This window comes from Asterias amurensis, chromosome 22 (genome assembly GCF_032118995.1).
Source record: "Asterias amurensis chromosome 22, ASM3211899v1".
Lineage (NCBI taxonomy): Eukaryota > Metazoa > Echinodermata > Asteroidea > Forcipulatida > Asteriidae > Asterias > Asterias amurensis.
In genome coordinates this window covers 9,840,364-9,862,832 of record NC_092669.1, presented here as the reverse complement: position 1 = coordinate 9,862,832, position 22,469 = coordinate 9,840,364, and the positions used below count along the sequence as shown (strand labels likewise).

General features: G+C 38.4%; 3 protein-coding genes and 1 pseudogene across 3 annotated transcripts; all 4 read right to left on the bottom strand.

The window, feature by feature from the left end:
* Positions 1-69: 69 nt before the first annotated feature.
* On the bottom strand, positions 70-5,331 carry LOC139953652 (uncharacterized). Its single transcript, XM_071953157.1, has one exon. It carries the CDS (start codon positions 5,305-5,307, stop codon positions 2,953-2,955), a length of 2,355 nt encoding a protein of 784 aa, XP_071809258.1. The 5' UTR covers positions 5,308-5,331; the 3' UTR covers positions 70-2,952.
* Positions 5,332-5,683: 352 nt separating this feature from the next.
* LOC139953668 (uncharacterized) lies at positions 5,684-8,448 on the bottom strand (annotated as a pseudogene).
* A 2,300-nt stretch (positions 8,449-10,748) lies between these two features.
* On the bottom strand, positions 10,749-17,217 carry LOC139953663 (uncharacterized). Its single transcript, XM_071953169.1, has 2 exons — positions 17,045-17,217; positions 10,749-15,379 (listed from the first exon to the last, which is right to left on the bottom strand). The coding sequence occupies exon 2, from the start codon at positions 14,843-14,845 to the stop codon at positions 13,598-13,600; it is 1,248 nt and encodes a 415-aa protein (XP_071809270.1). The 5' UTR covers positions 14,846-15,379; positions 17,045-17,217; the 3' UTR covers positions 10,749-13,597.
* A 1,470-nt stretch (positions 17,218-18,687) lies between these two features.
* On the bottom strand, positions 18,688-22,227 carry LOC139953653 (uncharacterized). Its single transcript, XM_071953158.1, has one exon. It carries the CDS (start codon positions 22,223-22,225, stop codon positions 20,078-20,080), a length of 2,148 nt encoding a protein of 715 aa, XP_071809259.1. The 5' UTR covers positions 22,226-22,227; the 3' UTR covers positions 18,688-20,077.
* Positions 22,228-22,469: the final 242 nt, after the last annotated feature.

Here is a 22,469-nt window from a genome sequence, read left to right as displayed (position 1 = left end):
ATAAAAAGTTTATTTTAACAAAATAAATTCATATAAAAAGTTTATTTTAACAAAATTTATTTGGCCTGGTTTCTGCAGTACTATTGATCTGTATATACTCTAAACAGTTTAATAATTATTGTTGTTTACCTACCCCAGGGTATGCCTATGGGGTTAATTCCGTTTTGGGAATAAAATCAACACAACAATATAATTAAAGATGCTATGTCAGATTTTTGGCAGATTTGACCCATGGGGTCGAGAAAGTTACAAGCTTTCATTTGAGCCATTGCTCGAAAAAGTCCGCCAATTATTAGTAGCAGTGAAATAAAGTGCTCAAAATTAGTTTTTGTCGGGATCCCGACAATATGTCATGTGACCAATTCTTATGTGTTTTATAAGAAACGTTTTAAATATTTGTCATGGTTCCTGACCATTAAAAGTAAAAGTTAAATTTTTTTTCGTTAGAGCGGGTGATACTCTTTGAAATACCATTCACTCAAAAAAATCTATTTTTTAATGTTTGGGGCAAAAAATCTGACATATCATCTTTAATAAAAAAAATAATATTGAACATTATTAGTGTGCCATGTCTGTCCAAGATGACACTCTGGCACACAAAAAAAAAGAACTCTGATACTACATGTATACATGAAGAAAAAGACATCAAAAGCTACACAATGTGTGGTTCCCAAAATTGATATTGCAACTAAGGTCATTTAAAAGAAAATACCAGGTAATCATCGATGAGGGAGGGGACGATAAACTGGTATTTTTTTTATTTGGCCTAAGGGGTGGGTATGTAATAGTAACTATAACTCCAAACAAAAAATAACGACCATTAGAGGACAATGTTACAAACATCACCCTTGTGGGGGGGGGGGGGGGAGTACATTGTATTAAAGGCAGTGGACACTGTTGGTAATTACTCAAAATAATTATTAGCAAAAAACCTTAATGGTAACAAGTAATGGGGAGCTGTTGATAGTATAAAAATATTGTGAGAAACGGCCCCCTCTGAAGTAACGGAGTTTTTGAGAAAGAAGTAATTTTACAACGAACAAACTATTTTGGATAAAGTTAAAGGCCAGGGGTCAACTTCACAAAGAGTTAGGACTAGTCCTAGGAGATATTGAAAACTTAAGACTAGTTCTAAGTTAGGTTAAAGGCAGTGGACACTATTGGTAATTACTCAAAATAATTATCAGCAAAAAACCTCACTTTGTAATGAGTAATGGGGAGAGGTTGATAGCATAAAACATTGTGAGAAACGGCCCCCTCTGAAGTCTGAAGTGACGTGGTTTTCGAGAAAGAAGTTATTTTCCACAAATTTGATTTCGAGACCTCAGGTTTAGAATTTGAAGTCTCGAAATCAAGCGTCTGAAAGCACACAACTTCAAGTGACAAGGTTTTTTTTTCTTTCATAGTTATCTCGCAACTCCGACGACCAATCGAGCTCAAACTTTCACAGGTTTGATATTTTAAGCAAATGTTGAGACACACCAAGTAAGAATACTGGTCTTTGACATTTACCAATAGTGTCCATTGTCTTTAACTCGTCCTAACTCGAGATAAGATAAGACTAGTCCTAATTCATTGTGAAATTGACCCCAGAGCTCGATTTAAGCAACACAATTTATTGTACAGACAAATTATTAGTCTTACCATAGTGATTTGTATTGCGACATCACACTTTAGTTAAAGGCAGTGGACACTATTGGTAATTGACAAAGACTAGCCTTTACAGTTGGTGTATCTCAACATATGCATAAAATAACAAACCTGTGAAAATTTGAGCTCAATCGGTCATCGAAGTTGCGAGATAATAATGAAAGAAAATTAACCCTTGTCACACGAAATTGTGTGCGTTTAGATGGTTGATTTCGAGACCTCAAGTTCTAAATCTGAGGTCTCGAAATCAAACTCGTGGAAAATTACTTCTTTCTCGAAAACTATGGCACTTCAGAGGGAGCCGTTTCGCACAATGTTTTATACCATCAACCTCTCCCCATTACTCGTCACCGAGAAAGGTTTTATGCTAATAATTATTTTGAGTAATTACCAATAGTGTCCACTGCCTTTAAGCAACTTTGGTTGACTTTCTGTTAAGATCAATCTTAGCTCTTTGTGAACTCGGCCACTGGTTGCCCCTTGCTAGTGGTCCAAATCTATATACATGTAGAAAGGTTTGCGATAACACCATGGAAAGACAATCTCCAAATGAGTTGGGGTGGTTCTGAAAAGAACTGTTTGTTTCAACTCAACGTTTCAATCAGTATGCTCTGATCGTCTTCTTGAGAAAGCTGGACTCTGATGCTGCATGCAATGCTGCTCAGACGATCAGCATACTGATCGAAACATCAAGTTGAAACCAACGGTTCTTTTCAGAACCAACCCAACTCATTTAGAGATTATCATACCACAGTGTTGCCGCAAACCTTTCTATATCGTATTTCCACATTGCAAAGTTTCAAATCCTACTGGTCCAACTCAAGGTAAAACACCTGGGGACCAGTAACATTTTTTTACCAGGTGAACCAACTAGCAACTTCGCTTTAACAAATCTGCTTAGCTTTAACTAATCTTGACTTGTGGAAGAGCTGCCAGACTATCATTAAAACATTCTCCACAAATGTCACAAGCAAATGGTTTCTCTCCTGTGTGACTTTTTAGACTACATTTGACAGCACAAGATTTTCCACAAATGTCACAAACAAATGGTTTCTCTCCAGTGTGGGCTACCTGAAACTTCGTCATTGAAGCTTTAACTGAGAAGGCTTTCCCACAAATGTCAAATGCAAATTGTTTTTCTCCAGTGTGGATATGCTGATGGGTTGCCAGGTGATATTTGTCTGTGAATGCTTTTCTACAAATATCACAAACAAATGCATTCTCTCCAGTGTGTATTTGTTTGTGTTTATTAAGACTGCCTCTATGAGAAAATGCTTTTCCACAAATGTCACAAACAAATGGTTAATCTCCAGAGTGGACAAGTTGGTGTTTATCAAATTTCTTTTGGGATTTTAAGACTTTTCCACAAATATCACAAACAAATGGTTTCTCCACAATATGGGATTGGTAGTGGTAAGAGAGAGCGAACTTATGAGCAAAACACTTTCCACAAAAGTCACAATTGAATGGTTTCTCTCCAGTGTGGACTCTTTGGTGACTCTTTAAACCGGTTTTCAGAGCAAATGCTTTTCCACATATGTCGCAAATAAATGGTTTCTCTCCAGTGTGTACTCTCTGGTGTTTTTTTAGACTGCTTCTTTCAGAAACTGCTTTTCCGCAAATGTCACAAACAAATGGTTTCTCTCCAGTGTGGACTACCTGATGTTTTATCATTGAGGCCTTTGCTGTGAAGCCTTTTCCACAAATGCCACATGCAAATTTCTTTTGTCCAGTATGAACATGCTGATGGGTGGTCAGGTGATAGTTTTGTCTGAACGCTTTTCCACAAATGTCACAAACAAATGGTTTATCTCCAGTGTGGAGACGTTGATGGATGGTAAGATTGAGTTTTCTCAAGAAGGTTTTTCCACAAATATCACAAACAAACGGTTTCTCTCCAGTATGAATTTGGTTATGGTAAGCGAGATTGTACTTATGGGCAAAACATTTTCCACAAATGTCACAAGCAAATGGTTTGTCTCCAGAATGGACAAGTTGGTGTTTATCAAATTTCTTTTTAGATTTCAAGACTTTTCCACAAATATCACAGACAATTGGTTTCTCGTCAATGTGCGTTTGATAATGGTATGTGAGAGCGTACTTATGAGCAAAACACTTTCCACAAAAGTCACAAATGAATGGTTTTTCTCCAGTGTGGACTCTTTGGTGACTTTTTAAGGTGGACTTCAAAGCACAGGCTTTTCCACAAATGTCACAAACAAAAGGTTTCTCTCCAGTGTGTACTCTCTGGTGTTTAGTTAGACTGCTTCTTTCAGAAACTGCTTTTCCGCAAATGTCACAAACAAATGGTTTCTCTCCAGTGTGGACTACCTGATGTTTTATCATTGAAGCTTTTGCCGTGAAGCCTTTTCCACAAATGCCACACGCAAACTGTTTGTTTCCAGTATGGACATGCTGATGAGTAATCAATAGATTCTTTTGCGTGAATGCTTTTCCACAAGTGTCACAAACGAACGGTTTCTCTCCTGTATGAACAAACTGATGGGTGGTCAGGCGATATTTTTCTGCGAACGCTTTTCCACAAATTTTACAGAAAAATGGTTTCTCTCCACTGTGGACACGCTGGTGTCTAGTCAGATCACATTTTTGGGGGAAGGTTTTTCCACAAATGTCACAACAAAATGGTTTCTCTTTAGAGTGGACAAGTTGGTGTTTGTCAAACTTCTGTTTAGATTTCAAGACTTTTCCACAAACATCACAAACAATTGGTTTCTCCTCGTGGGTTTTCTCCTCAATGTGAGTTTGGTGATGGTTAGAGAGAGCATACTTATAAGTGAAGCCTTCTCCACAAGTCTCACAATTGAATGGTTTCTCTCCAGTGTGGACTCTTTGGTGACTTTTTAAAGTGGACTTCAAAGCACAGGCTTTTCCACAAATGTCACAAACAAATGGTTTCTCTCCAGTGTGTACTCTTTGGTGTTTAGTTAGACTGCTTCTTTCAGAAACTGCTTTTCCACAAATGTCACAAACAAATGGTTTCTCTCCAGTGTGGACTACCTGATGTTTTATCATTGAAGATTTTACCGTGAAGGCTTTTCCACAAATGGCACAAACAAATTGTTTTTGTCCGGTGTGAACATGCTGATGAGTAGTCAGTAAATACCTTTGCGCAAATCCTTTTCCACAAATGTCACAAACAAATGGCTTTTCACCAGTGTGGACACGTTTGTGAATAGTTAGGCTGCCTTTATATGTAAAGGCATTTCCACAAATGTCACAAGTATAGGGTTTCTCTCCAGTGTGGACACGCAGATGGATGGTCAGTGTTTGATTTCGTGAGAAGGTTTCCCCACAAAGGTCACAAACAAACGGTTTCTCTCCAGTGTGGATACGCTGATGGGTTGTCAGGCCAGACTTACTTGTAAAATCTCGTGCACAAATGTCACAGAAGAATGGTTTTTGCTCAGTGTGAGTTTGGTAATGACCAGAGAGAGCGTGCTCTGAAGTAAAACATTGTCCGCATAAATCACAAGTAAATGGTTTCTCTCTCGTGTGGACACGCTGATGGTTGGTCAGGTGGCATTTTCGTGCAAAAGCTTTTCCACAAGTCTCACAAGGAAATGGTTTAGTTTTAGTGCGGATGGTTTGGTGGTTCGCGTCACGGACCAAATCAGTTCGATTACTTTTAGAATTCATATTAGTAATGATTAACTGACAATTTTCCTTGAAGATTGTTTATAATTGATAAGATGTTGACAATTGCCTGGGCAGAGATAAATGTTGCTTTAAGATTTCTCTCCAATATTGACAATGGTATGATCAAGAAAATTTTAAAGCGAGGAGTGGTTTTCACAAATGTCACAAATGAACAGGGTTTTCTTCAGTGTGAAAGGCTTGGCACCTTAGTCCATGTAGGTGTTGTTTTTGAGAAGGCTGATCCACAAATCTCACCGAAAGCGTTTTTTCTCCTGTGTGAACAAGCTTATGGTACTACTGTAGGTGTGGTCTGTTGAAGGTTTTTCCCACAAAAGTCACCAATGATTTTCTCCCAAAGTAAACACTGTGATGTTCTCTAAGACTTCTCTTTAAAAAGATTTCTCACATACTTGTCCTTGTTAAGTTTATTTATAGATTCCAAGACTTCTCCACAAATATCACAAACAAATGGTTTCTCCTAAATGTGAGTTTGGTGATGGTAAGAGAGACCTCGCTTTTGAGCAAAACACTTTCCACAAATGTGACAAATGAATGGTTTCTCTCCAGTGTGGACACTATGATGTCTTTTTAAACCGGCTTTCAGAGCAAAAGATTTTCCACAAGTGTCACAAATGAATGGTTTCTCTCCAGTGTGGACACTTCGGTGTTTATAAAGAGTGCTTCTGTCACTAAATGCTTTTCCACAGATGTCAAAAACATATGGTTTTTCTCCAGTGTGTACTCGCTGGTGTGTAGTTAGTGTGGTTTTAACAGCAAATGCTTTTCCACAAATGTCACAAGCAAATGGTTTCTCTCCAGTGTGGACACGGTTATGTCTCTCCACATGGCCATGTTGCAAAAATGCTCTTCCACAAATGTCACAAACAAATGGTTTCTCTCCAGTGTGGACGTACTGATGTTTGGTCAATTGGAGTTTTTCTAAGAAAGCTGTTCCACAAATGTCACAAATAAATGGTTTTGTGTCAGTGTGGACTATTTGTTGAATCATAAGTACGGTCAAAACTTATCAACAATGTCACACACAAATTCATCCAACAAATTTCAAGAGTGGTAACTTCATTCTTTTCCAGCGTGCCTTTTTCTTTGTTCATGTAGGTTGTTTCACATACATCATTCTATGGAGAATTCATATCTGTAACAAGAAAAAAAAAACTATATTAATTGTGGTTTTTACCAATAAACCGATGTGTGTTGCCACTGTTGTATAGGCCTACTCAGTACTTTGTTTTACACATTTCTCAAAAACTACAGCACCTCAGCAACTAATATTTAAAGGTACATGTACGCTTTCTACTATCATTATCTTCAATCGATGTAGGCCTGATACTTCATGGAGGCAACAGAGGCGATTGCCTCCATTGCCCCTTGTCATTGCCTTGGTGCCCTTGAAATGCTCCAGTAGAAGTTTACAATTTCCTCATAGGGTGCCCTTGCCCTTCCGAAGCATACAGGCCTGGTGTAAGTTTAATGTAAATCTGAGGACACTGTGTTTTTGGTACAAAAAGTACCCAAATCCTTTAATGACTATACAACAAACATCAACAGAACAAGGTGCTTTACACAATAGTTTCTTGATCATGTTTGTGTGAATGTGGTTTAGTTACGTTTGTTAAATCATATGGTAAGACTAAGAGCCTAAAGTCATCTGGACCTTTGAACATTATAATACCGGTAACAAAGGTAACCCGTCAACTTGCTCTCCGCCCCCCCCCCAGCAAAGTTGCCCACTTAAAAGTCGCCCCAAGCAGAGAGAGCCACCCCAACAAAGTTGCCCACTAAATACTGAATAAATAAAAAGTCCTCCCCGTGCCTAGTTGTGATAACAGAACCCTCCTCCCGACTCGGCCGTCAAGAGGAGGATTACGCTATCGCAACTACCCTGCGCCCCATATGACATTGGAACGTCAAACAACTCGACGATCCGGACAACTGGACGGTTCAGACAACTCGACTTTTTGAAACAACTCGATGGTCCGGACAACTGGACAGTTCAGACAACTCGACTTTTTGAGACAAGTCGCCGGTTGATCATGAACGGACTTTTGTTACTAATAAAACCCAGTAACGTTCTGGGGCGCTATATTCCATTTTCGAAATGTTGACAATGACATTATCGGTCATACTTCTTCTATTTCTAGTACACTAGCATGACCGATTACGTTAAAATTTCAAAAAAGGATAACAGCGCCCCAGTCAGTACAGAGTCTAACCCGTATTTTGGTTATTCGTGTAAAATAGCACAAATTCGCGCCGTCGCCAGATTTTATTTTACGTGCATAGCTAGAAGTTCCTGCCATGGCACGAATTGAAACCTACGGTAGCTAATGCGGCCAAAACGCCTTAACGCGGGACTTGTAACGTGTCTAAAAATGATCTATGCACAATATGTTCGTCCTGGAAAGAAAAAATACCCGATCCGTGCTTTATGTAAAAACATATGGAAACGTGTCTGGGAACTATTCTTCGTAGTTCCCAGACGCGTGTCCACACGGCGGATATTTCCGGTCGTTACTAAACTCGGGGTAAAAAAACACTTCTTTTTACAATTAAATAAAAGTACAATTTTTTCAACAGTTTGAAAGTGATTTAGGTGCATATGACTCTTGTGCATATATTTAACGGTAGACTTATGTTCAAATGTTCTGTTAAAGTGCATTTAAAAATTGTTGTCGTGAGTTGTCGTGAGTTGTTGGTGGATCCGTTGTTGGTATTTATAATTTAGACTAGTGGTTAGTGCGACCGTTTCGAAAAAAATTTACGACCTCCCTCGCCACCAATTTCCGGCCGTTTTTTTTTTTTTTTGGCGACGTGCGGAAAATTATCTTCTTCTATTTCTACTACTACTAGTGTAGTACAACAAGGAACTCAGTTCCTAATCATAAAACTTACCATACTCCGATAATAACATGTACGATAGTCCAAAGAGTTTACTGTGAACAACTCACGACTTTTGAAGAAAAAGCCCTCAACAATATTTTTTGTGCTCGGTGCCACAATGAAATGTCAGAGGTTATACACACACGAACTCATGGTTCAACGCAGTTGCTTTGCATCTCAACGTTACAGATTCAAGGGATCGACCACCGGTCCCAACATTTTGCAATCGACGTGAACCCACACTTTGACCATTCGTTTACCCCGCTGCGGCGTGCAGACTGCGTTACGACTGTTTTATGAATTCATTTCCACTACATATGTATCTACTACGGGTGCGTTCGTTTAGCTCCCCTGGGTCGACCCCGGTGTGTGGCGGCTTTTTTTCCAGGACGAACGTGGGCAATTATCTGCACACACTCGTCCTGGGAAACAAAACCGCCACACACCGGGGTCGACCCAGGGCAGCTGAACGAACGCACCCTATCCCCTCAAGCGCCCAGCTCCAGGAGATTGTCGAACGGCTTGTTGTACGGGCGAAATTTGTACAAACTTCTTCCGACTGTAAAGATTTGCAAATAGGGAACAGCATGGAGGTAGAAATAACAGGGAGCCCCTAAAAGGGTGTTAGACTGCAGAACGATTTGTCAAATCATTAGATAAAAAGAGGTTACTTTTTTTGGGGGGGGGGGTGGAGGGTTCTGGTGGGCTGGTGATTTGTCACCTGTCCCCCTGGAAGTTGTAAAAAAGGATATTGCAACTGAAACTTGCTTTCTTCCTATAATTATAAACCTCTACATCGAACCATGAGGATTGAACTATGGCCCGAGAATGGCCGGGCCCTGGGAAAGAACCCGTATGCAATTGCTAGCTGTGACCATCCTCCATGCTGTGGCCGGCTCTACAAAATATATTTTAAAGACAGTGTACACTATTGGTAATTCAAAGATCAGTCTTCTCACTTGGTGTATCTCAATAATATGCATAAAATAACAAACATGTGAAAATTTGAGTCGATCGGTCGTCGGAGTTGCAAGATAACTATGAAAGAAAAAAACACCCTTGTCACACGAAGTTGTGTACGTTTAGATGGTTGATTTCGAGACCTCTAGTTCTAAACTTGAGGTCTTGAAATCAAATTCGTGGACAATTACTTCTTTCTCCAAAACTAGGTCACTTCAGAGGGAGCTTGTTACAAAGTAAGGTTGTATGCAAATAATTATTTTGAGTAATTACCAATCGTGATATGTAAATTGAGTTTCATTCATGTAAATTGAGTTTCATTCACAGCTGAATTCGTGTTTTTATAAGCTTTATTTTGGTGTAGGTTTGAACCCTGTGGCATTTTGCATTCTTGAGATATACGATATTTGCATGTTCATATTTTACAATTTAATTAAAGTGCTTTACTTCAGAGGGAAGATAAAATGTCATTTTGAGAAAACTGGGAACCTTAACTTTCAAAGATGCTATGTCAGATTTTTGGCCGATTTGACCCAAATTTTTATATTTAAACTTAAAGGCAGTGGACACTATTGGTAATTGTCAAAGACTAGCCTTCACAGTTGGTGTATCTCAACATATGCATAAAATAACAAACCTGTGAAAATTTGAGCTCAATCGATCATCGAAGTTGCGAGATAATAATGAAAGAAAAACAACCCTTGTCACACGAAGTTGTGTGCGTTTAGATGGTTGATTTCGAGACCTCAAGTTCTAAACTTGGTCTCGAAATCAAATTCGTGGAAAATTACTTCTTTCTCGAAAACTATGGCACTTCAGAGGGAGCCGTTTCGCACAATGAGGTTTATACCATCAACCTCTCCCCATTACTCGTCATCAAGCAAGGTTTTATGCCAATAATTATTCTGAGTAATTACCAATAGTGTCCACTGCCTTTAATAGGTATTTTGATGGGGGTCGAGAAAGTTACAAGCTTTCATTTGAGCCATTGCTCGAAAACGTCTGCCAAGTATTAGTAGCAGTGAAATAATGTGCTCAAAATAAGTTTTTGTCGGGATCCCGACAATATATCACGTGACCAATTCTTATGTGTTTTATAAGAAACGTTTTAAATTTTTGTCATGGTTCCTGACCATTAAAAGTAAAAGTTAAACTTGTTTTCGTTAGAGTGGGTGATACTCTTTGAAATACCATTCACTCAAAACAAAAAATCTATTTTTTAATGTTTGGGGCCAAAAATCTGACATAGCATCTACAAGTCTTTCTTTTGGAGCCAAATTTCATGGAACTGCACAAAAAATAACTCAGCACAACAAAAACTATACCTTTTTACCAGATTGAGGTTTCCACCCAGCCAACTTATCATACATTTAAGGCATGAGAGGTGTACAATTTTCAACTGGTGTCCTGCCAAATTCTGCTAAGCAATATGTTCGGGTAAAGCTAACTCTTTGAAGTCCATAAATTGATTTCATGATTTTGATGTGTCTTACTGAGTAGGCCGTGCTCAAATTAAACGCCCTTACTACAACATGCATACTTTGAATTAATGACAGAAACAAATTATATTAAATTTATTAACATTGGTCTTATAGATATTCTTAAAATGAATTTGAGAATTTATTGTAACACAAAACACATTGTCCACAGATCTACATAAAACTTACACAGTTCGAAGGCTTCCCTCTCTGAGAAAAAATGTCATAAAAAAAAACCCACACCCTTTAAAGACAGTGGACACTATTGGTAATTGTGAAAGACTAGTCTTCACAGTTGGTGTATCTCAACATATGCATAAAATAACAAACCTGTGAAAATTTGAGCTCAATCGGCCATCGAAGTTGCGAGATAATAATGAAAGAAAAATAACCCTTGCAACACTAAGTTGTGTGCGTTTAGATGGTTGATTTCGAGACCTCAAGTTCTAAACTTGAGGTCTCGAAATCAAATTCGTGGAAAATTACTTCTTTCTCGAAAACTATGGCACTTCAGAGGGAGCCGTTTCTCACAATGTTTTATACCATCAACCTCTCCCCATTACTCGTCACCCAAGATAGGTTTTATGCTGATAATTATTTTGAGTAATTACCAATAGTGTCCACTGCCTTTAATACCAAAACTACATGTACAAATGCCACAAAGAGAAAATTGACCTTGACTGTCAAGAAATTTTGTTCTTCTGAACACAAAAACACTGTAGAAATATTGAAAACTCATGTTTTAAAAGAGGAATTTTATACAGCTTTGTGAAATAAAGCCTTGGTACAGTAGTTTACAATGTAGACATTGACAACCTCTATTCTAAAGTATTCTTTCTCCACAAATATCACAGAATTTGTCTCGCCTTCACAGTGAATTCCACACTGTGTCTATATATGTGCTTTGCATAGGTTACCCCCGGTTCAGACATGTACTGATGTAGCTCAACCCCCCAAAAAAATATAAATAAATTTAGTTTCAAACGGGCAAGTTTTACGCAACATTCACATTCGGAATGCTTATGATTATAGATCAGCGTTTCAGAGTCGTTCGACTGACTGTAACATTCGATCTCTCGACTTCCAGCAAGTTGGGTCACTCACAGTCCAGCTAGTCCTAACTGTTTCAAGCGCAAAACTTTTGACACACAATTCAGTAATTTGTTGAGGTGCAACTCTTGAGTGCCTGTCTGAACCTGCAGCCGATTTCATGAGACGCTAGGATTAATCCTATCTCAAGTTAGGATGAGTAACTCATACTTACTTAAAGGGTCTATATAACTTTTGTAGGACAAAAAACACAATGTCCACAGATTTACACTAAACGAACACAGTTTGAAGATAATGATAGTAGAAGACTTCCCTGAAAATATTGTGTGCCGAGGTGCTGCAGTTTTTGGGAAATGAGTAAAACAATGTCATGAAAATAATTTTCGACTCATGAGACGAAAACTATTTTAATCATTTACAAACGTATTTTCATGACATTTGTTTACTCATTTCTCAAAAACTACAGCACCTCAGTAAGTAAAATTTGAAGGGAAGCTTTCCACTATCATTATCTTCAAACCCTGTAAGTTTAATGTAAATCTATGGACATTTTGAAAAGGTACCCAAATCCTTCAAGATGGGTTTATAGTGTCCAAACGTCTATGGATACAGAACTTAACTCGTCCTAAGTCCTAAGATTAATCCTAAGTTAGGAAGAGTTTGGTGAAATCGACGGCTGGTGCTACATAGAAATTTCTTCTTTCGGGAATTCACTTCAGTAATAATAAACCATTGATTTTTCATTTGTACTTCCCTTTTTGTTGAGAGCACGCTGAATGGTTTTTTAAAGTACTTTTTTTATTGTTCAATGGAAAAGACTTTTTTGTCATAACATGATTTCTCTGTGGAATGTAACTGACAGCTACATCCTCAATCAATCAATCGACCGACTGACCGTCTGATCTGTCAATCGATCGATTAATCAGGCAATCAATCAATAGTTTTCTGTTTTTGTAAATTCTGTATATTTTGTGCCTGAATAAAGAGTTTGCTTTGAAAAGTCAAAACAATTCAATCAATCAATCATCCAATCTTTCAATCAATCATTAAATGTATAAGATGCCAATCCAACAGTCATTGCTCATAAGGCTGTAAAGTACTTTTTCATAAACACATGTATATTGTTTTTTACACCAGTGTGTTCTCTATGATGTTTATTCAGAGTGTCTCTTCCATAAAATTCACAAATTTGGAACTGAGGACTAAACTGCTTAGACTGCTGTTTTTTTTTTTTTTTTTACTTAAAGGCAGTGGCCGCTATTGAGAATTACTCAAAATAATTATTGGCATAAAACCTTTCTTGGTAAAGAGTAATGGGGAGAGGTTGATAGTTTAAAACATTGTGAGAAACGGCTCCCTCTGAAGTGACGTAATTTTCAATGAATTTGATTTTGAGACCTCAGATTTAGAACTTGAGGTCTCGAAATCAACCATCTAAATGCACACAACTTCGTGCGACAAGGGTGTTTTCTTCTTTCATTATTATCTCGCAACTTTGATGACCGATTGAGCTCAAATTTTCACAGGTTTGTTCTTTTATGCATGTTTAGATACACAAAGTGAGAAGACTGGTCTTTGACAATTACCAATAGTGTCCACTGTCTTTAAATGTTTTTTTCACATCCACAAATATCCCATCGAGGCCAATTCTCCCCAGTGTGGACCCGCCAAATTTTGTGTGAGAAAGTTTTTCCAAATACCAGGGGTCGATTTCACAAAGGTAGTCCTAACTTAGGACTAGCCCTAAGCAATGCTAAGAGATAGGACTGGTCCTAAGTTAGGGCCAGTAACTCGTCCTAACTTAGGACTGGTCCTATCTCTTAGCATTGCCTAGGACTAGTTCTAAGTTAGGACTACATGTACCTTTGTGAAATCCACCCCAGATATCTCAATAAAATGGTTTCTTATAAATGAGGTATAGTTGGTGAATACTTAAACTGCTCTTCTGAAAATACGTCAGAAACAAATGGCTCCCCTACAGGGTGGACACATTCGTGTGTGTCAAATTTCTTTTTAGATTCCAAGATTTTTCCACAAACATCACAAACAATTGGTTTCTCCTCGTGAGTTTTCTCCTCAATGTGAGTTTGGTGATGGTTAGAGAGAGCGTACTTATAAGTGAAGCATTCTCCACAAATGTCACAAATGAATGGTTTCTCTCGGGTGTGGACTCCTTCATGACTTTTTAAACAGCTTTTAAAAGCAAATGCTTTTCCACAAATGTCACAAACAAATGGTTTCTCTCCAGTGTGTACTCTCTGGTGACGATCCAGAGAGCTGTTGTGAGAAAATGCTTTTCCACAGATATCACATGAAAATGGCCTCTCTCCAGTGTGCACTCTCTGGTGAGACGTAACATTGACCTTTTGAGAAAAAAGTTTTCCACAAATGTCACAAGCAAATGGTTTCTCTCCAGCGTGGATACTGCGTTGATGCCCAGTTAAACTCTTTTTGCAAGTTAAAGAAACTCCACAAATGTCACACTGAAATGGTGTGTCTCCAGTGTGGACACGCATATGAATTGTCAGGCAGGGTTTTTGTCTAAAAGCTTTTCCACATATTTCACAAACAAATCGTTTTTCTCCAGTGTGGATCTCTCGATGCAGTTTTACATTTATTTTACTGCTGAAGGCAGCTCCACATATGTCACAAGTAAAAGGTTTCTCTCCGGTGTGAACTTGCTCATGATTGGTCAGGTGGAATTTTCGTCTGAAGGATTTTCCACATAAATCACAAGTAAAAGGTTTCTCTCCAGTGTGAACTCGCTCATGATTGGTCAAGTGGGGTTTTTGTCTGAAGGATTTTCCACATGTTTCACAAGGAAATGGTTTCTCTCCAGTGTGAATACGGTTGTGGACAATTAAGCCCGGTTTTTGTGCATAGGCCTTTCCACAAATGTCACAAACAAATGGTTTCTCTCCTGTGTGGACACGCAGGTGCTTGGCCAGGAGGAGTTTTTGTGGAAAGGCTTTTCCACATAAGTCACTAATAAATGGTTTCTCTCCAGTGTGGACTGGTTGATTGTTGGTCAGTTGAGGATCTTGTGAGAAAGCATTTACCCCAATATCACAAAGAAATGGTTTTGTGTCAGTGTGGACTCCTTGGTCGTTCACATCACAGACCAAATCAGTTTGGGTACTTTCAGAATTCATATTGGTAAATAGACAATTTTAACGTTTACTGGCAAGATTGTTTACAAATTTAAAAAGATAAGTAATTTTAAAATAAATCTTGCAGTTATTTTACTGGAAGAAATATTTCACAAGTCCAGAATTAGTCGCATGATGTAGAGTACTTTGTTGCCAAAATATGTCAAAGGACACACTCATGAATATGGCCACTTAAAACAGTTTCTTCTTCTCCAAAAACACCACAAGTAGAGAGTTTCTCCTTTACTGTGGGTTCGTAATGGTCAGTCAAAATTTGCTTTAAAGATGTCTGCGACTGTCACAAACTATTGCTTCTTCTCCAGTGTTGACACAGCGATGTCGGTTTAAACTAATTGGAAGGTGTTACCATCACAACATGGTTTTTCTTCGATGTCAGAGCCTGTATTTGATTACCAACATCGCACACAAATTCATCCAACGACTTCCAGAATGGGTAACTTGATGTTTTTCCAGCTCATCTTTTTCTAAACATTGGTTGCTCCACATACATGTCTTCTTTTGATATCTTCTTTGGATCTGTATAATCAAGATCAAATTTAAAAGATACTTGCAACTTTATTCTTTTACTGAGAATGATATTATTATTTATATGCACACTTTTACCAAGGCTCGATATTCTCTATGAACCACAGGCCTGAGGCCATTGTTACCGCACAAATCCCAGGGTCTTGTGTTTTTGTTCAAATGTTGCCTTTAAGTTTCACGCCGAGTCTGAACTAGCCCTGGTAGGACGTCAGTCAGTGTCACTGCACTGACGTCCTGGGTATAAAGCTTCTTCACAATGCAAACACAAATTTGACCAACATTTTCTTGATTTTTTACCTGATTTGAGAAGTTGAAATTTCGTTCATAATTATTCTTATTTCTTAGTGTCTCTTACTACATTTTCAATTAGTACACAGCTAACAAATGTATCCATGGAAGAAATTATTTCCGAAGATATGTTGAAGTTCTGCGATGTCATCAACATACATGTACCGATTGATAGTGTGAGCCAAAGTGCGCATATTTGAGTACAGTGCCGCAATTGGCATTATCTTGCCGTTATTTACCGTTATTCTCCATCAACTGGTTATGTGCCTCCAATATACATTTAAAGTGCAGGAGGCATAAAACTTTCAAGTTTTATAGCTCAAATAGAACTTTTATTAGTTTCCAGTTAAATTTTGGTTACAAAAATTGAGCTTTTTCCATGAGAAACAAATATTTAAAAGCAGTGAAGCCGTCTGCCGCCATCTTGATTTTTCACAGACTTGTACATATATGGACAGCATTTGGAAAAAAAGTCTGGGCACAAGACGTCAATGCCTGGTACCGCATAGTTCTGCGCTTCGTGTAAATTGCTCGCTGACTAATTAGTGGTTGGTTGACACGAGTTGACGGCGATTTGGCTGCAAATAGTAGACCGCCAGTGATCGATGAAAGAAAGTGTTTACACGGCAGTTAGTGCACGATGTTGAATGGGAAACGTCAATTTCAATTTTCTTTTTAAAAAATAAACACCAAAACTAAGGAGAAAATTCAACAATTTTAAATAAAGCCTTCTTGGAGTTCCGACTACAAGGATTATGTGAGTAAAAGTTCAGCTTCCTGAGTTAGGTAGAACTATTTTTTACAAATTTTTTCGCAACAGTACGGGACCTTTATACCCTGGACTCCGTCGCGTTGCCTGCAACGAAGGGGTCCAACCTGGGCTAAGTCTGAACAAAAATTACCAATACTAGTACCGGACTGCACAGTCCAGTGTCTTTATTAAAAATAAATTAAATTATGTTTAGTTTAAAAATGAACAGAGTTTACTGGGTCTATATATGGTCTGCCGCACGCTACCAAAGCTACTGCCTACTGTCTGTAGTACAAACACTACTAGTCTACTAGGGTAGTTATAATTTACATGTTAAAAGCATCCTTCCTCCATGTTAAAAGCTAGGCTCGGAAGCCTTGCCCTTTTTTTACTTTTTCATCATTCATAATCACTAGGAATTTTTTAGGCATGTAGGGACCTCCATGGCCTATGTCATGATAGTTTGCCGTTGCTATTATTAATTATTTGTATATTGTTGTATTGATTGTATTGTAATTGTATTGTATTTGAATTGTTGTAGGCCCTATTCTAATTCTGTATTCAATATTCATTATTTTTTATGTAGGCCCTTTTAACTAATTCATAGTCACACTTACCATGCTTACCATACTGATAGAAAGCTACGATAGTGAAGAGTTTACTGTGAAAGACTCACGACTTCTCAGAAGGGCCAATTCTCTTTGAAAAGTGAAGCATCAATCAAGCCAATGAGAAAAATTCTGACACGGCCTTTAATTTGTTGTGCTAGGTGCCTCAAGGAAATGTCAGAGGTCATACACACGACTGGTCCATACACACGAACTCATGAGTCAACACAGTTGCTTTGCTTCTCAACGTTATAGATTTGCGGGATCGACCACCGTTCCCAACATTTTGCATTCGACGTGAAACCATGCTTTGTCGGGCTCCCTGATCAACTTCGTATGACCGAATACCACGATCTGTGGTACCAGACTCGTTTACCCAGCGTGTCAAGTGTTTACGACTGTTTTATGAAATAATTTCTAGAAATTAATTGTACAAACTTCTTCAACAGGGAACATGGACGAGTCCCCAACAACAAGGTGTAATACACTGCGGAACGGTTAATAAGATCATTATACAAAAAATAGAATGTTCTCAAACTTACCAAATCGGTGCTTGACTTTGAAGCTTGTCAAGTCTATTTTTCAACGAACCCCTTTCAACTTCAATTCCCACCCCAAGGCGCCACCACTGGAGCCCCATTTCACAGAAAATAGTACCTCCTCCCGACGGCTTCGAAGAGGCAGGAGGATCGCAACAGACGCAACTACAGAAAATCTTGACAAAATTCTTTGCAAATAAAAGCAAAAGTTGAGCTGGGCACGCACCACTAGTGACAAAATTGCAAACCTTATTAAATTTTGGCAAAACCTGTTTCTGCTATAAGCAATACTTTTCTGTGTTTGCAGGTTTTTGTGCTCCACGACAGGCTTTATGAAATTGGGCCTTGACCTCGTGGAAATTTCCTTTGTAATGCTGTGGATGATGAGCAGGCTATTTTTTTATGCGGGGGGGGGGGGGCGTGGTGGTTTCTTTGGTGTCACTTTTTTTTCTAGAAGTTAAGGGATTTTGTAACTGAAACTTGCGTAGTGCATATAGCGTTATAATAACCTCAATCACATATCAACCATCAATACATTTTAAACAAAAAAGGGCCCGAGAATGGCAGGACCGCGCATGGAGGAAACGAACAAATTTTTGTGTTGACCAGATTCCCCTTTGAAAATGTACCAGTAGTGGTAGCTGGGCAATATATGTTTTGTTTAACCTCACTGAAGAACCCTTTACAATTTGTCTACCCCACCCATGGAGGAATGCATGCTTGACCCTCCTCCTTCATGCCCTAGTGCTACATATGCAGTAACAAAACATCTTTAAAGGAAAACCAACTGACTTGTATAAAGTTGCTTTATCAGAAAACATGCCTTCAAGGCAGACTTTGTGGAAAATTAATTGCAGGCCTCATACTTTACGGAGGCAATGAAAAAGCGATTGCCTCGATGCCCACGGGTCCTTGGTCCATTGCCTTGTTTAGTCCCCATAAAATGCTCACAGTAGAAATTTCCAATTCCTCATTGGGTGCTCTTTGGAGAAAATGCCTTGGTGCCCCTGCCCTATCAAAAACGAAGCAAACGGGCCTTTCCATTGTTCTACATTATTTTGTGATAATCAGAACTAAGAACAGACTCTGTAAATCTAAAAAATAATTCCGGTGTTTTAATTTATTCAAGTTTCTTTCATATTATATACATCACAAAGTAAACATCATGTCATAACGAGAAGATGTCAATTTTGTGTAAATGGGGAACCTTTACTTTTTCAAATCTTTCTTTCTGAGCCCAATTTCATGAAGCTGCTTTAAAGCACACAAATTAGCTCAGCACAACAAAACTATGCTTTTACCAGAATAAGGTTCCCAGCCAATCATAGACGTGTACAATTTTTAACTGGTATCCTGCTAATTTCTGCTTGGCTAATATTTTTTTAAGCAATATTGTTCGGTTAGTAACTCTTTGAAATTGAGCCCATACAAATTTATGCCAAGATTATGAAGTGTCAGACATGAGTTGAATTCTTTAAACGTCGTTATCTATATATCTAAATTCTAAAAACACTCTAGAGTAATGCAGAACCAAATAGATTAGGAGCTACATGTACTGCACAACCCACATAAATTGTGGTTTCAACCAGACAGGCAACTTTACACAACATTTTTACTCATTCTCGATCCAGAAGACGAGCAGAGTATACTGTTCGAAACGTCGAGACCCAACCGGCTCTTTTCAGAGCCAACACTCACCCTAAGAGATTTACACATGGTTTTACCTGCAAGTTAACTATTTATTTATAGTTTCTTCTTATTTCTCCGAACTATGCAAAGTTTCAAACAATACCAACATTTTTACAATGGAATTTAGCTCATGACAAGATCATCAACGTTTGAAATCAAGACGCTTCAGTTACACTGACTGCAACAGTCACATCTTTCAACTTCCAGCTAGTTTGGTCGCTCCCACCCAGTCAAACTGTTTCATGCGCAAAGCTCTTTATCTACTAATTTCATACATTTTGTGAGACACAACTCTAGAGGGCCTGTTTGCGAAAGTGCCTGGGTGTTATAAAGAAATTTCTTCTTTTGAGCTGCGAGACAGCTTTTCCGTAAGTATCTCTCTTATGTATTTTTATAAGTGTGGAATTGTTGGTGAAAACTTAAAAGGCAGTGGGCACTAAACTTAAAGGCAGTGGACACTATTGGTAATTACTTAAAATTATTATTAGCATAACACTTACTTGGTTACGATTAATGGGGAGAGGTTGATGGTATAAAACATTGTGAGAAACGGCTCTCTCTGAAGTGACACAGTTTTCAAGAAAGAATTAATTTTTCGCAAATTTGATTTTGAGACCTCAGATTTAGAACTTGAGGTCTCGAAATTAACCATCTAACACACAGCTTCGTGTGACAATGGCGTTTTTTCGTTCATTTTTTTCTCGCAACTTCGACGACCAATTGAGCTCAAATTTTCACAGGTTTGTTGTTTTATGCATATGTTGAGATACACCAAGTGAGAAGACTGGTCTTTCACAAATACCAATAGTGTCCACTACTCCTTTTTAACTACGTCACAAACTAATGGCTCCCCTATAGGGTGGACACATTTGTGTTTGTAAAATTTCTTTTGTGATTTCCAGACTTTTCCACAAATATCACAAACAATTGGTTTTTCCTCAATGTGAGTTTGGTGATGGTTAGAGAGAGCAGACTTACGAGAAAAGCCTTCTCCACAAATGTCACAAATGAATGGTTTCTCTCCAGTGTGGACTCTTTGGTGACTTTTTAAATAACCTCTAAGAGCAAATGCTTTTCCACAAATTACACAAACAAATGGTTTCTCTCCAGTGTGTACATTCTGGTGACGATTCAGACTGCCTTTTTGAGAAAATACTTTTCCACAGATATCACAAACAAATGGTTGCTCTACAGGGTGGACGCATTTGTGTTTGTCAAATTTCTTTCGAGATTTCAAGACTTTTCCACAAATATCACAAACTATTGGTTTCTCTTCAATGTGAGTTTTGTGATGGTTAGAGAGAGCAAAGTTATAAGTGAAGCCTTCTCCACAAATGTCACAAATGAATGGTTTTTCTCCAGTGTGGACTCTTTCATGAATCTTTAAACCGCTTTTAAGAGCAAATGATTTTCCACAAATGTCACAATCAAATGGTTTCTCTCCAGTGTGGACTCTTTCGTGATTTTTTAAATTGTCTCTTAGAGCAAATGCTTTTCCACAAATGTCACAAGAAAATGGCTTTTCTCCAGTGTGTACTTTCTTATGACGATTCAGAGAGCCTTTTTGAGAGAATGCTTTGCCACAGATATCACAAACAAATGGTTTCTCTACAGAGTGTACTCTTTTGTGACTTTTTAAATTTTCTCTAAGAGCAAATGCTTTTCCGCAAATGTCACAAACAAATGTTTTCTCTCCAGTGTGTACTCTTTGGTGACGACTCAGACTGGTTTTTTGAGAAAATGCTTTTCCACAGATATCACAAACAAATGGCTCCCCTACAGGGTGGACACATTTGTGTTCGTCAAATTCCTTTTTGGATTTCAAGTGTTTTCCACAAATATCACAAACAAATGGTATTTCTTCAGTGTGCACTCCCTGGTGACACCTGACATTGACCTTTTGAGAAAATACTTTTCCACATATGTCACAAGCAAATGGTTTCTCTCCAGCGTGGATACTGTGTTGATGCCCAGTTAATCTCTTTTTACTAGTGAAAGACACTCCACAAATGTTACAACCAAATTGCTTGTCTGCAGTGTGGACACGCATATGAATTGTCAGGTAGGATCTTTGTGAAAAAGCTTTTCCACATAATTCACAAATAAATCGTTTTTCTCCAGCAGTGTGGATCAGTTGATGACGTTCTGCATGTTGTTTTCTGTTGAAGGCGTCTCCACATACATTGTCACAAGGAAATGGTTCCTCTCCAGTGTGGATACGGTTGTGCACGGTTAAGTCGTTTTTTCGTGTGAAGGTTTTTCCACATATTTTACAAGAGAATAACTTCTCTCCAGTGTGGACGCCCAAGTGGGTACGCTGATGGATGACCAGGCTAGGTTTACTTATGAAAACTTTTCCACAAATGTCACAAACAAATACAAGTAGTTGCTCTCCAGTGTGGATCTGTTGACGGTCAGTCAGGTTGAAATTTTGTGAGAAAGATTTTCCACGGATTTCACAAGGAATTGGTTTCTCTCCAGTGTGGATACAGTCGTGGATGGTCAAGCAATGTTTTCGTGAGAATGATTTTCCACAAATACCACAGACAAATGGTCTCTTTCCTATGTGGGCTCTCTGGTGTCTACTAAGACTAGTTTTAAATGAAAATGCTTTTCCACAAATATTACAAGAAAATGGTTTCTCTCCAGTGTGGACACGGTCGTGGCTTATCAAGCAATGTTTTTGTGAGAAGGCTTTTCCACAAATGTCACAAACAAATGGTTTCTCTCCAGTGTGGACACGCTGATGGATTGTTAGGCTAGACTCATTTGGGAAACCTTTTCCACAAATGTCACAAGTAAATGGTTTCTCTCCAGTTTGGACTGGCTGATTGTTGGTCAGTTGGAGATCTTGTGAGAAAGCGTTTGCCCCAATATCACAAAGAAATGGTTTTATGTCAGTGTGGACTCCTTGGTGTCTCAAGTCACCGACCATATCAGTTTGGTTACTTTCAGGATTCATGTTACCCGAAGAAATATTTCACAAAGTCCAGAACTTTGTTACCAAATATGTCAAAGAAGGATACACTCATGGATAACAGGTATGCCAGTGACTCTTTCCTCCAGAGCCTGAAAAAAATTCGCTGCGAAGGATAATGTAAGTTCACTTAAACAACAGTTACTTCTTCTCAAAACCACCATAAACAGATGGTATCTCCTTTACTGTGGGTTCAGTTATGGTCAGTAAAACTGGCTTTAAAATGTCT

Bases quoted from the DNA above. Each gene is read 5' to 3' on its own strand.
- LOC139953652 (XM_071953157.1), bottom strand. From the start codon at position 5,307: ATGAATTCTAAAAGTAATCGAACTGATTTGGTCCGTGACGCGAACCAC.
- LOC139953663 (XM_071953169.1), bottom strand. From the start codon at position 14,845: ATGAATTCTGAAAGTACCCAAACTGATTTGGTCTGTGATGTGAACGAC.
- LOC139953653 (XM_071953158.1), bottom strand. From the start codon at position 22,225: ATGAATCCTGAAAGTAACCAAACTGATATGGTCGGTGACTTGAGACAC.